Genomic DNA, 15,021 nt, shown 5'->3' on the forward strand with positions numbered 1-15,021 from the left:
TGTGATGTTGCCGTGAGGATTAAATTAGATTGTGTATGTCAAGTACCTGCTACATAGATGATGCTCAACTAAAATAATTAGTAATAGCTAATATTTGTGGCTCATATGCTGTATGCATAACTTTCTTCATCATTTCTTACATGTACTAATTAACTGAACCCTCTTACCAATCCTGAAATAGGTCCTATTTCATCATCATCCCCTCTATATAGAAGGAGAGACCGAACCTCGGAGAAGTGGGTTTTTTTTTTTTTTTTTTTATGTTTTTTTATTTGGGGGTGGTGGGGAGGAGAAGAGAGGGAGACACAGAATTGGAAGCAAGCTCCAGGCTCTGAGCTGTCAGCACAGAGCCTAATGCAGAACTCGAGCCTATGAACCATGAGGTCATGACCTGAGCCGAAGTCAGACACTTAACTGACTGAGCCACCCAGATGCCCCCAAACCTTGGGAAGTTTAACTTCCACCAGATATAAAGGAACAGAGCTGAAAACCTAAGCAATCTGGTTTCAGTATTGCTATTATGATACAGGGCTGGCATCATCATCATTATTATTAATCATCACCCTTAGGGCCCATCAGAAGAAACCAGAAACTTCTCACACACAAGATCAATAGTAACTTTAATTACACCCCTAGATGTACTCTCCAGAGACAGGATACACTACATCCCAGAGTTCAGGATGTGGGGTTTATTCTCTAACACGACATGGATAGGGGCACCTAAGGGTCTCAGTCAGTTAAGCCTCAGACTCTTGATTTCAGCTGGGGTCATGATCTCACAGTTCTCATGGTTCTCATGGATCGTGCGTTCAAGCCCCAGCATCAGCATCGGGCTCAGCAATGGCAGTGTGGAGCCTACTTGGGATTCTCTCTCCCTCGCTCTCTCTCCCTCCCCCACATGCGCACGCTCTCTCTTTCTCTCTCAAAATAAATAAACAAGCTTAAAAAAGGAACAATGGATAAAGTAACTCGATTAGAGCCAGCTAATTATCGTATAAACTATCTTGTCAGTGTATTAGGACATATAGACAGACAAACTAAACTAGAATCCCAATACAGGATTTTTTTTTAATCTTAGGGTCACACGTGGGAACCTTGCTGGGACTTAAAGTTTCTCACCATTCTCTACTTTTCCAACTCTCATCTCCTTTCCTCTTGCAGCAGATAACTCACAGCTCGCTCCTATCAGCCCTCAGACTTCAGTACCCACTGGACATGTCTGCCTCAAACTCTCCCTTAGCCTGTTTTCCCCTGTGGAAATCACACGCACAGGCTTGTGAGTTTTCTTCACTTCCTTCCTTCAGCACCCACCCTGACATTTTCTGCTTCTGAAAGCCTTGCCTCTTTATGTATTTAACTGGACTGAAAACCAAGGAGGAGTTTTAAATGTTTATTTCCATGTATGTTTCACAAAACCCATATATTAACAAAATCCATACATGCAGGTAACAACAGCACCAAAGTAGGCAAAAGCGATGGTAAAGTGCCCCACAAGTGTTAATAATGATGACTTCTGCCAGTCTGAAATGGGAGAGAAAAGGATTTTACCAAGCGACGCGGGCACAGGCCTCAGTGGGACACCACGGCGAGAAGAAAGCTCCCTGATTGGAGGATTCCTCTGCACTCCCATTCTTCAAGTTCAGGGCAGGATCACAGAAGACAGAGGGACCACAAGCCCAGGCCTTACCATCACAGATGACCTGCCAGGAGGGACCATTCAATCAACCTGCTCAGTGCGGAGGCCACTACCGGGGAGGGGTGGGGGGCTCCCTGGCCGGCGTCAGTCCCACAGCGGCTACCCCCAGGGACACGTAGGGCCTGGGGAAGGTGGGGTGACAGACTTTGCTCCAGCTCCCTCTTCTGATTCTCATAGTCCTCCTTCTCTGCCAGCTGGTTGTGCTCCGGCCAGGCAAGGACTTCCCGACACTTGTACTCTGGGCCTGTCCTCTTGGGAAATCTTCCCTTGCTTCCGTCGGAACTCCTTCCCGAGGCGGCTCACCAACCTGTCGTCGAGCCCTCCCCACCCAGCCTCAGGAGCCTCGAAGACACCCGCGTCGACAGCGAGAATGCATACGGTCGAAGGTGCTCCCGCCCAGGTCGAAAATGAGCGCATTTTGCTCCCCCGCGCCGCGCTGATCAGCCCGTCGGCGATGGTGGCCGCCGTGGCCTTGTTGATGATCCGCAGCCCGTGGCGCCCCACGATGGCACCGGTGTCCTTGGTGGCCTGGCGCTGCGGGTCGTTGAGGTAGGCGGGCACCGTGACCAATCTCCTGCACCTGGCCCAGCACCATGGAAGAGACCTCCTGGGGGTAGGAGGACGTCTCCTGCCCCCGGGGGGGGGACACGCGCACCCAGGCCTTGCCGCCCTCCCTCGGCCCCCATGCAAGGGTCAGTGCTTCAGGTCCGCCAGCACCGCCGGGACCGCGAACCTGCGCGCGTGGCGTCCAAGCAGGTGGTGCGCCGGCCTCTTAGCTACGCGCGCACCAGCCGCGCGCGGTCCTGAAGGCCACCTAGCCGGGCGCTGGGCGCGTGCCCTGGTCGTGGGTGACTGGTAGCCGCCACCCCGCCTCCCTGCAGCACGCCGACCCACGAGCACGTGGGGCTAGGGTCGGTGCCCACGGCCACTTCGCTGGTGGTTTCTCGCGCTCCCGGGCCGCGTCGGACGCCTGAGCCCTTGGGACTCCGGGCTGCTTGGCCCGGCCTCCAGGAGCCCTTCATCCCGCTCCGTCGCGCCGCCTGCCGGTTACCCGCTCCTGGCTCGGCGTGGAGGGGAAAGTTCCAGCTCCTCCCCGCCGGCCCGAAGCGAGATCCGAAACCACTTCAGGTCGCAACTCCCCACGAGGACAAATGCGCCCCCTGGATGGTTGATGAGCCGGGAGAGCCGAAAGCGTGTCATCGTCATGCCAATAGAGCCTCAGAGTCAGGACTTTAAATAGCTTTTGTTGTTGTTGTTCTTTTTTGAGTCCTAACGTTCTCTGTCTTGGAACATAAAGACAATATTTTCAAACTGGTGGCTCAGCGGTGACTCAAGCGGGAGCCTGATTCACATCGTGGAACGGAGCTCGGGATAGAGATGAAGCTAAGGGATGCCACGACGAATCGCAAATCGGGAGCATTGGTGGTTCAGTGGTAGAATTCTCGCCTGCCACGCGGGAGGCCCGGGTTCGATTCCCGGCCAATGCATCACAGCCTTTCGTTTTCTGATCCAGTCGTTTTAATTCAGTCTTTTTCTATTCTAGGATTTGCAACACTGAAATAAGCGAAACCAGCTAGCTGAAGCCTGCATTGATTGGATTTGATTCCCCTCCTTTATCAAGTCCCTTTCCTCTGAAGGCCGAGGGCGGGGGCGGGGCCGGGGAGGGGGAGGGGCGCGCCGGAAGGAGGATGTGCCTGAACTGTGGGAACGCCCTCCTCTTGAGCCACGTCCTTGTCGCTGGCGTCCCGAGGGGCATCGTCCCAGAGGCCTGCTGGAAAGGCTCTGCATGACAAAAGGAGGAGACTTTTCGAGACGTGAGGGTAGAAATGGAGGAAAGAAAACAAAATGTCCTTGTCATTTGCCCGACGGCGAATGGAACCTGACTGTCCCAGGTGGCAGGCAGAGACACTAGCGGCTACACTAAACAGGCGCAGCTTCTCAGGGCTTTAAGCTTCAGTAAAGTTGGCTGTTTTGTAATATATTGTTATTTGCCTAACTCAAAGGAAACCAGTTTTTTAAAAAAGAGAAACTGAAAACCTGTGTCCCATAAGTGGCTATTTTCTCCTCAGGCCCGAGAACCCTGTGGAAAGCTCAGGGGGTCCTTGGAAGGAGGTGGGAGTCAGCATGCAGAGGTCAGTCCAGCTTCTGGACGGGGTTTCTTAGTCAACCTTCTCCCGGTGCAGTGGTGCGAAGGCTTCGCAAGGTTTGCTGCTGGAGAGATCAGCTCTACTGGGATCAGTCCAGGTGATCGGTCCAGGAAAAAAAAGGGAATGTGAGAAGAAGTGTGCAGTGAATGCCTCCCATAGTGGAAAAATCAAACCATCCTCAAAAAGGAGAAAGCTAGTCTATAGCCCCGGAAGAAAGAAGCCGTCAGCTTTAAGTTCATTCCCTCTTAGAGTCTAGGCCGGTCCGGCCTGGCTGTCACACTCTGGACACTTGTAGCCAAGGGTCTGCAAGAGAAGGGTCCTCACCTCAGAAGGAAAGGTGGCCTGGCTTGGGATCTGTGTCCTGGCCTGTTCAGGGACTGTCTTGTCCAAGTTCCTCCAGCATTCTCTCCCAGCCCTCAGCAACTCAAAACCCCACCCACCCACCCACCCCCCAGAGCTCCAGGTGTAGGCCTAAAGTGAGCACCTCTGTACCTGGACGTGACCCACACAGTACATCACAGGCACTCTTCCAAAGTCATTTCACGTCTTTGCTTTTTAATTCAGAAAGTTTCCAATATAGAGGAATGTATGTTGCAGGGCCGTCTTCTCCCACGCACTGAAATATATCCACTTATGTTTCGTAACTTAGCCTGAGTGTCTTTAGACGTAGAACAGATTTTTTAAGCGATAACTTACCTGGACATCATGAAGTGGAGGGATGCTTGTGATACTGAGCGCACTATCAATACTGAGCGCAAAAAGCAAGCTGTCGGAGTGCCTAGGTGGCTCGGCCTGTTGAGCGTCCGACTTCAGCTCGGGTCAGGATCTCATGGTTTGAGCCTCGCGTCGGCAAGGAGTGTGGACTATATCGTTTATACAGGACTTTCTAGGTTTACATTTCTGATGTCAAACGCTGAAGAATTTTTATTGAGTGCTTTATCATGTGCCAGACACTCTAAGGCAGAAGGCAGTGAGCAAATTCAAAGGCCCTGCTCTCCTGGAGCTGTCGTTCTGATGGGAGGCAGGGTAGTCAGGCAATACACAGCTAAACAAGGGAACACAGGGTACGTCCATTGGCAGGAAGTACAATGAGGGGAAATAAAGCAGGAGACAGGGGTTAGGAGATGGTGAAGGGGTGGGTTGGAGTTCTAGTGAATGATCGGGGAGGCCTCCCTGATAAGGTGACATTTGAATCAAGGCCATGACGAAGCATGATGTGGATATCTGTAAGGAAGAACATTCCAGAAACAGAAGTTAACATAAGCCCTGAGCAGAGGTCTAATTGGTGTGTTCAAGGAAGAGCAGTAGATGAGGTCAGACAGTGAGGTCAAGATCATGGATCACGTCGTGGAGCCCTGCAAAGCTTTAGCATTTGTTCTCAAGTGCAGGGACAAGCTCTTGCTTAGTTTAAGCAAGGAAGTGGCAAATACAACGCACATCTTAGAAGGACCACTTTGGCTGTCCTGGTGAGAGCAGACCGTAGGGTGTCAAGGGCGAGTGTAGGGAGACCGGTCGGAAGCCTGTGCAGTAATCCGAGCAAGGGACGACAGTGGCTTGGACCCACTTGCTGGTGGTAAGTTTGCTGGACTTATTTTGAAAGTAGAAGCAGAATGTACTGAATTTTCATCTATTTAAGGAGCCTCTGTCTAAAATCTGTGAAAATACATTTGCCGTGAGTCCTTACAGAACTGGGTGGGCTGAGACCATGCCTTGATCTTCAGAAACCCAGTGAAGGTGGGGTCTGTTACCAGTTAGGTCTGGAGATCAAAGGCTCTTTTTATTTTTCCTCTGGAGGCTAATGGGTGGTGGAAGGCTCCTTAGCCAGGTTGCTGTCAGAAGAGGGGCTAGAGGAGGAGGAAATCTATGTCCTGAACAGATGCTTCTACTGATGAGGGACGATGGGGCAGGCTGGGGGCAAAGTACAGGCTGGCACGCACCCCCCTCCAGGTGGGATGCGTGTGACGTTCTGCGGGCACTCCTGGCTGCCCCAGGACAGGGGAGGGGATGGAGAACAGATGGTTGGATGATAGAGTCTCCATCAGTTTACAGGGATCTTGGTGGATTGCGAGAGAGGGGCAATCTTATCAATGGCCTAATCTCCAGAAACCTATAGACTCAGTTTCCTGGAGCCCTAACAGCACCCTCCCCTCCACGGTGGTGTGGGAAACCAAAGCAGAAGGAAATGGCAGGGAAAATTAAATTTCCTTATAACTTGCAGTTCATTGACAAATACTGGAGGCTGCCAGAGTAGAACATTTCTCCAGGAACCCCTACCGTCTTGATGTTGATGCTTTGCGGGAGGGAAGGGCAGCCATGACTTGGCAGTGGCTGGGCCTCCAGTGATCTGTGGGTCTTTGACGTGTGGGGACCCCTTTGGAAACTTACGTTCTGGCTTTGCCTCCCCCAAGTCCAGAGTGTAGGGCCAGTCACTCCTCATAACTCCAGAGCAGCTCTTTCTGCCTATGGGTCCTGTCCCCGTGCTTTAATAAAATCACCCTTTTGCACCAAAGATGTCTTCAAGAAATCTTTCTTGGCCCTCAGCTCCAAATTCCACCCTCACCCTAAAACCCCATCACGACCCGACCCCGACCGGTGCTGTTACACCTTGAGATGAGAGGCCGTTTGCCCTGAGGGCCCTGGCTCCATTTGACTTTACAATTTCTCCAGTTTCCCTTTGAGCTTTGAAGGTCTCTCTGCACAGAAAAAGATGGTTCCGTGTCCGCTGCCACTGCAGGAGTCCCATCAGCAAGCAGAAAGTGATTTGACACCAAGGTGGAAAAATGAATACAATTGCTAGACCTCACAGGAGAGGGATGGGGAAAAGGAGTTGTGAAGTCAGAGATTTGGAATAAACAGGTTCCCTGTGGGGAAACCTTTGTGAAGTCCCTCAGGCCAGGGGCTAAGACCAAGGCCAATGGCAGTCAGGGAGCCCAGGATGTCTTCAGAGGTTCTCTTCTTCTCTCTGACTTCCCAAATAAAGCACTGGGTCAGCATTTCCCAAAGGGTGACAGTGGCCACATCTGGTCTGAACGACACTGATAAAAGTTACAGAGGAAAAAAGATTCTGTGGTTATCGAGGTTTGGCAAATGCCTTATAAAATTTAGTTTGAAAGTTCTCTTTGCAATAAGGCTTCTTGGAGCGTTTAATGGGCATTATGAATACACAAGGAGAGGAACAGTGTATGCAGAATGTCTGCATTATTTTGACCACGGAGCCCTTCATTCTGAAAAACCTCTCTCAAGGAGTTATGTGGCTGGGGAACAGCTTTTGGAAAACACTGAACTAGGGAATCCAGACCAAATCTACAGATATTCACTTGCCACGTCCTCTGAGCTCAGGACTGGGTGGTACTCACTGGCTAACACTGGTGAGAAAAAAAGACCCCAATGATTAGACAGCAACAGCTAACAAACAAGATGGACTCCTTCCTGTCAAGGGAAAGCACCTAAAATTTTAATCAGGCCAAACGACTGTGGGAAACAAAGCCAGTCACCATGTTAGAGTAGGCAGTTAGGTTCTAACAGGATGCCTGGACGTCTGCAACAAGGAAGTCGTGGCCAGCTAGGGGGAAAGTCAGAGGCCTGTCCTGGCAGCACGCCACATGAAGCGGGATGAAAACAGACAGGCCCAAGATGGCGGATACCACAGTAGGCAACACCTGACCAAATAAGGAAAAAGAGGCAGAAACCCTGCGTCCAAGAAATTCCTGCCCCAAGCAATGAATATTCCACTCTCTAGTTAACCAGTGTCAATAAAAGATAGAACGCCCATCCCCACCCCACCAATGACTCCTCCCATATACTAAGAGAGCCCAGGGTTTTTTGTTGGTTGGTTGGTCTTTTTTGGGTTTTTTTTTTTTGGGGGGGGGGGTTGGGTTTGGGTTTTGGGGTGTTTTGTTTTGCTATTAGGAAATGAAGTCAATGGAATTGATAAAGAACCTATGAAGATTGGTTGTTTTTGCAGCCTTCTGGGACAGATTTGCAGAAGCAGAGCTCTTGACATGACAGTGTAGAAAGTAAAGGAAATTGCTCTTCGGCCTCAGGTAGAACTTTAAAGGTATGTGTGCTAAATTCAATGTGTAAGTGTGCGATGAGCAGAGGAAGAGAGATCTATCCCTTCCAGAAGATCCAAAGCCTTTATGTGCACATATCTCCTAGAGCCTTGTTCTGTTGCCTCAGATTAGACAGAACTGTATGTATCCTGGGCTTGAATTTTTAATAATGCCTCCTATAAGATTTCCTGGCCACCTACCCCAACACATTTATCAGAACTTATAGAAAATTCTATTCAGCATTCCAAGGTCAGGAGCAGCATTTCTGAGGCATCAGAGAGCACTCTAAACTGTCTATGCAAGATCTACAGTGGTTTGAGGATTAAGACAACCTGTGAACAAGGGCAGGAATACAGGTGGTGTGGTTCATGCTCATAATCAGAGATACAATATCTTTCCCCGTTTCAGAAAGTTGTTCACGAATATTCGGAATTCTCTCTGAGGTAGGAAAGTTGAAATGTCTGAGCATGATTGTTTGTCCATGGAAAGGAGTATCTTTTTTTCCTACTATATATGTTTAAAAAAAAGAAAAAAGGAATCATAAGACTAAAGAGTTGAAGTCCAACCCTTCATTTGTGTAAGCGAGGAAACCATAGTCCAGACAAGGGCTGTGAGTTGACCCAGGGCATCGCTCTCTCTTTTTTTTAATGTTTATTTATTTTTGAGAGATACAGAGACAGAATGCAAGTGGGTTGGGGCAGAGAGAGAGGGAGACAGAATCTGAAGCAGCCTCCAGGCTCTGAGCTGTCAGCACAGAGTCCGACACAGAGCCCAATGAGGGGCTTAAACCCACGAGCTGCAAGGTCATAACCTGAGCCGAAGTTGGACGCTCAACTGACTGAGCCACCTAGGAGCCCCCAGGGCATCTCTCTCTTCAGTGCTAAAACCTAGGTCCCCTTATACCTCCCTGTCTCATTCTCTCATCTGCACTTACCACTTATAGGTTATCCTGTCCATTTCTCTGTCTCTTTCCACAACTCAAGAGTAACATCAACAGACTGAATTCTCCAAGGCAGAGATCCTAATAGATACGTAACGCTTATTTTTGCTGAATTACATAACGGTAGTAAGATGCTCTCTATAATTCCTAGAACAATGTCATTGTTCATGATTGAATAATATGGCATCTGTTTAGTTCTCCTAAAGCAAAATCAAGCACACCTGCCCAATAGGATAGCTCCCATGGGATCAGGATGGGCGAATAACCATCCATGTTGCCAGCAAAAATGTCTACGGCTAAGAAGTTTGTGGATTTGAAGGGCAGATTTAAAAACGTGCTCAGAAGAGAGTATCAAGTGTCAAAGTCAGAGAGTTCTTCCAAATAGATCATCAAGAGGACCTGAGATTTTGAGAGCTAGATTACATATAAATGGGAGAGCGTTCTAGGTAAATATCAAAGGCAGGACCAGTTGCTGTTTGCTAAACAGAGACTGACTTTCCGTATTTACTAGGGATGTGGAGTAGATAGGCATCACCAGATAAAGGACTAGGAGCAGAAGAAACAGCTCTCCGGTAAACCTGATGGGATCCATTTGTTGCTAAGTATACCCCTAGAGCAGTGTTGTCCAGTAGAAATGTAATGTGAGCCGCATATTTAAATTCACATATATAATAGAGCATTTTGAAAAGTAAGAAGTAAAAAAAGGGAAGGTAAAAAAAAAATCATCTCTTCCCCAATGGGGATGATCTCTCTAGCATTTATGAAATCGTAAGTATATACTTTTTACAGTATTTTTCACAATACATCCAGACCCACAGGGGCACAATAGGTAAGGTCAATATCTATTTTCAATAGGTAACGTCAGCAGAAACCTGACACGCGTGCTCCACTCCCTGCGCCCCGCTCCTAGATAGAAGAGACAGCCCTCCGTCTTGCAGGTTGGAAAAGGCCTCTCCTAACTCCTTCACTCCCCTCCCACCTCAGGGCGACCAGGGCCTATCACTACCCAGGAAGGAGGGAGCTCACGACGACCAACGACCAATCAGATGCTCTTTGAAATTGAACCGCGTTGCAAACGCTTTAGGTAGGTTACGGGAGGTCCTTAATTGAAAGAGCTTTTCAAATCACGCCACGTTAGGTCATGTGAAAGTAAAAGAAGCCATCTGAGAGAAGGAGACGGGAAGGATTGGAGGACGGACAGGGGAGAGAGTGAGAGAGCAAGAGAGAATGAGGGAGTTGGTCGAAACTGGAGAGAAGTAGAGAAAAAAGCAGACGCGAGTGGTCACGTCTTCGAATCGTGGCTTCCCAAACACACTTCCAGTCTCGCTTTCAGCCGGCTCACGTCATGCTTTTTCTCCCGTCTTTAAATAGCTTTGAGGTTTCCTCTCATCGGCTTACGGTCACTCTTTATTTAATCTAGTTCGAGTGGGTTTTGTTTTCTTATAACCAACCTTCATCCCTAGCTGAGGACAGTCATTTAACACCACAGGGAGAATCACCTTCTCAGGCTGGTAGTTTCATCAGAGGAGACAAAGATCCAGAATGCTGGGAATGCCAGCAATTAGGGACAGGGCCAGTGAGGAGACAGGGTAGCTCAGGGAAGGGTTGGAAGGAGAGAAATAAAAAGCAATTGACTGACAATTTTGCTGAGGGCTCGCCTCATACGGTTGATGATTAGATAGCTATTTCCTTCTTCGTATAAAAAAATCAGAGAAAAAGTCAAATAAATGACTTATTCTTACAGACTTTTGTGCTACAGTTCACCTCCACCATAATTCTTTACTGTGATCTCATCACAACTCCTTATGTGGTCACAATACACACTCCAGAGGGGCAAGGGTAGGAATAGGTATCCGTTCCATCGTAGGTGTGGGGAGCTTGATTCCATTCTTGTTGCCTTAACTATGGAAAAGTTTCCTCTGGGGGTCTATATCACCTTAGCCGCCATGCCACAAAATAAGGAATATGCTTGTTGTTTTGTTTAAAATGGGATTGCTTGATTTTTCAGAAATTCGTACATCTGTTCTGTAGGGTGTTTGAAGAGGGCAGATTCAGGGCCTTCTTCAAAAGGGAGTATTTAAAAAAAGGCACATATAAAATTAATTTATAAAATTTTAATGTTTATTTTTGAGAGAGAGGCAGAGACAGAGAGCAAGCAGCAGAGGGGGCAGAGAGAGAGAGGGAGACACAGAATCCAAAGCAGACTCCAGGCCTCTGAGATGTCAGCACAGAGCCTGACACAGGGCTCGAATTCACAAGCTGCGAGATCATGACCTGAGCCGAAGTTGGACACTTAACCGACTGAGCCATCCAGGTGCCCCTAAAATTAATTTAATAACATACTTTTTGAATCCAATGTATTAATTTTTTAAAAAGTTTTTATTTATTTTGAGAGACAGAAAACAAGCTAGGGAGGGGCAGAGAGAGAAGGAGAGAGAATCCTAAGAAGGCTCCTCAAGGTCAGTGGAGAGCCCTACGTGGGCCTCAAACCCCCAAACCATGATATCATGACTTGAGCCCAAATCGAGAGTCGGACGTTTAACCAACTGAGCCACCCAGTCGACCCCAACATATTAATTTTAAATAGCTGCCATAATAAAGTACCATGAACTGACTGGCTTGACCAACATAAATTTATTGTTTCACAGTTTCAGAGGCTGGAAGCCAGATCAAAGTGTCATCAGGGTCATGCTCCTTCGGAAGATACTAGAGAAGGATATGTTCCGGGCCTCCTTCCTAGCTGCTGATATTTCCTTGCTTGCAGCAGAACTCCAGACTTTACCTGGTGTTCTTCCCCCGTGAGTATGTCTGTGTATTTGAATTTCCCCTTTTAATATGGGTGAGTAGCATCCATATTGATGACGGGTGAGTAGCATCCACATTGTATTAGCAGCCCACTCTACTGCAATCTGACTTCATCCTCATTACAGAGGAGAGAGACATCCTATTTCCAAATAAGCTCCCATTCTGAGGTCCTGGGACTTAGGATTTCAATATACGGATTTTGAGGGGACACAATGTAATCCATAATACCCAATATACCCCATATAATGCTAATTCAATGTAGAATTGGTATAAAAATATATGGATGTTTTACACTCTTGTCTTCATATTGAGTCTTTGAAATTGAGTGTGTATTTCACACTTACAGGATTTCTCAGTTTGGACGAGCCTCTTTTCAAGTGCTCAATAGCTACATATGACTAGTGGCTACCATCGTGGAAAACACAAATATAAAACATTTTTATAATCACAGAAATTCTAGCAGACAGCATGCTCTAGAAAACAAAAGTACTCAGTGGTGGCAGAAAGCAAACCAGTTGTTGCCTGGAGGGGACAAGAAGGGGGAGACTACAGAGGGATGTGAGGAAACATCAAACCTTACCAAATAGTGCACTTTAAAAAAAATTTTTTTTTTAACGTTTATTTTTGAGACAAAGAGAGGCAGAGCATGAACAGGGGAGGGTCAGAGAGAGGGAGACACAGAATCTGAAACAGGCTTCAGGCTCTGAGCTGTCAGCACAGAGCCCGACGCGGGGCTCGAACTCATGGACCACGAGATCATGACCTGAGCTGAAGTCAGAAGCTTAACTGACTGAGCCACCCAGGCGCCCCCAAAATAGTGCACTTTAAATGTGTCCATTTTATTGCATGCCATTTATACATCAATTTAAAAAATTAATTGTAAAAACATTTAAAAACATTTTAAAAATAAATTTCATTTATTTTGAGAAACAGAGAGAGCATGAGCTTGGTTGGGGCAGAGAGAGAATCCCAAGCAGGCTCTGTGTTGTCAGCGCACAGCCTGCCGTGGGACTTGATCCCACAAACCACAAAACCATGACCCCGTTAAAATCAAGATGCGGACCCTTAACCGACTGAGCCATGTAGGCCCCCCTAAGCACATTTAAATAAGACTGGGGGACAAATGATACGAGCCCCTACTTGCCATATTATTGTATTTTGAATTTCGAGAGTTTCTATGAAAATAATTATATGATTTATGATTTTTCATCATTTATCATTTTTCATATTACAAATTCACTATGGTACAATTTACTTTTTTAGCATGTAATTTGTATTAGTTATCTGCAGACAACTGATACATCGTTGGTTTGTTCTCTATGGAGCACATGTTATATTACTCCAAACCTTAGCAGCTTCAAAGAAGAAACATGTATTATGTCACAGCTTCTGGAGTGAGGAATCCAGGAACAACTTAGCTTCATGGTTTCTGCTTCCGCGTCCTCGTGAAGTCGCTGTCAAGCCGTTGCCTGGGCCTGAAGTCACCTGAAGCTTTAACTACAATGGGGGGCCCAATTCAGAGCTCGTGTGGGTGGTGGTGCACTTAAACCCTGTTCCTCCCCCTCTGGGCCACTCCTAGGCTGCCTGTGAATCAGCGCGAAGTGTTCACTGGCTTTGCCCAAAGAAAGTTATGAGAGAGAAAGAGAGAGTGAGAGAGAGCCCAGGGTGGAAACCATAGCGTTTTCTAAACAAATCTTAGAAGTGACATACTTACATTTTGGCTATGTTCTGTCATTCACAAAGACAAATCCCACTACAATGTGGGAAAGGACTGTGGCGGGTTTGGAAAACCAGGAGGTGGTGATCATCAGAAACTATCTTACAAGCTGACTACCACAAAAGTATAACTAATATATGTACTTAGCTACTGACTCTTTTAAACAGTTATATTGTGTTGTATATTTCATAAACAAGTTCTTAGCTATGAATATGGGGAACATTGCCTAGTTTTCTAGGACACCAATAATGAAGTAATGAACATACAACTTTGCCCACCGGTGCAAATATTAAGATAAATTCCCCCAGTTGAACTGCTTGATAAATGATAAACACATTTAAAATTTACATAGATCCAATTTTTCTCTAAAAACTTTGTCCTATAATTTGACTTCCAAAAGACTGGATGATATGGACCACTTCCTCGAATCCTCACCAGCACTCTTTCTCAAATATTGCAAATTTTCAGATTCTTCTCTGAGTCCCTTTGCCTTGCAAGATAAAAGTGTTCCTTTCCTCCACGTACAAGGAGGGCACATTTCACAGGAGGGTTTTACTTTATTTTAGCTTTATGCCCTACAGGCTAAAATTCATTACCCATGAAATCGAGAGTCTGCTGGGACCGCCAGAACCCCAACAAATATCGATAAAAGCTAATAAGGCTAAAAATATGACGAGCCAGAGACTGGCCATGTAGAAAGGCAAGAGATCAAAGATATAAGGTAGAATATTAATTCCAAGACCTAGATGGCAATTACACAAATGATATTTAATTCCTAGGGCTTCCAAAAATATTAACCACAGTGAGACCTTAAAACAACAGAAATTTCATCCCACACAGTCTGAAAGGGCTACAACTCATAAATCAACCTGTCAGCAGGAGCATCCTACCTCTAATGTTCTAGGAAAAAACTATTTCTAGGACCGACCAAACTTTGGTATCTCCCACGATTCCCTTGGCTGTTAGAATATTAATGTATAACTCAATAATCAATTTCACAACCTGATGCATTATTGTCTGTGGTGGAAATGTCTCTTTTAAAGAAAACTTGAACATCAAGAAAAGATACATACATGCTGAGGAGAGACTTGGAACATATTGAGGCTGGGTGTAAGGGAAGGTGGGGACATGAAACTGTTAACAGTGAAACCAGGGTTTGGAGGGGGGTGCTGCTGAGAGCGGGTAGCTGAACACAGGTGGAGGAAGCTATTTCTGGGTACCACGCTGGCAACTGTGCCATAGGATGGAGAGTATGGGGCCTCAAATTGAATAACACCATAGATAGAGGTCCTCCCTGTCCCCGAGGTGCCTCTGCCCACACCCAGCTGGGTGGACACTTCGTTTTCCCCCTCCATTCCGAATATCTCCACGCTCTCTCACCTCCACTGCCTCTGTGCTGGCAAAACACCAGTGCCCACATTCCCTTTCCCTCCACCAGCCACCTGGCCCAAGGGTCGAGCTCTGAGGTCCAGCCAGGACTAAGACCACCGTGAGGTGGGGACTGATGTGGCAGGAGAAAGACTGAGGAGTGCAATGGACCTTGGGAGGCATCCACAGAAGACGACGGATACAGGGGTGGACAGAGGGACTGACGACGCCTATCATGGCGAGGCACAGGGTGAGGCGGGATGGGAAACTGTGAAAAGCGCAACTGTGGAAAGTGT

The 15,021-nt window shown here is 47.2% G+C and overlaps 1 protein-coding gene and 1 non-coding gene across 2 annotated transcripts; one reads left to right on the plus strand and one right to left on the minus strand.

The window, feature by feature from the left end:
• Positions 1-1,408: 1,408 nt before the first annotated feature.
• On the minus strand, positions 1,409-2,902 carry HSPA6 (heat shock protein family A (Hsp70) member 6). The gene is given in 5 exon segments (XM_081791837.1): positions 1,409-2,074; positions 2,076-2,140; positions 2,143-2,264; positions 2,266-2,467; positions 2,752-2,902. Coding segments are annotated over 5 exon segments (747 nt in total). The 3' UTR covers positions 1,409-1,867.
• Positions 2,903-3,112: 210 nt separating this feature from the next.
• Positions 3,113-3,183, plus strand: TRNAG-GCC (transfer RNA glycine (anticodon GCC)). The gene has a single exon. It is a non-coding gene; the product is annotated as a tRNA-Gly (tRNA).
• The last annotated feature ends 11,838 nt before the right edge of the window (positions 3,184-15,021 follow it).

The sequence above is a fragment of the Panthera onca genome, chromosome F1 (assembly GCF_046562875.1).
Source record: "Panthera onca isolate mPanOnc1 chromosome F1, mPanOnc1 haplotype 2, whole genome shotgun sequence".
In the NCBI taxonomy this organism is placed as follows: Eukaryota; Metazoa; Chordata; class Mammalia; order Carnivora; family Felidae; genus Panthera; species Panthera onca.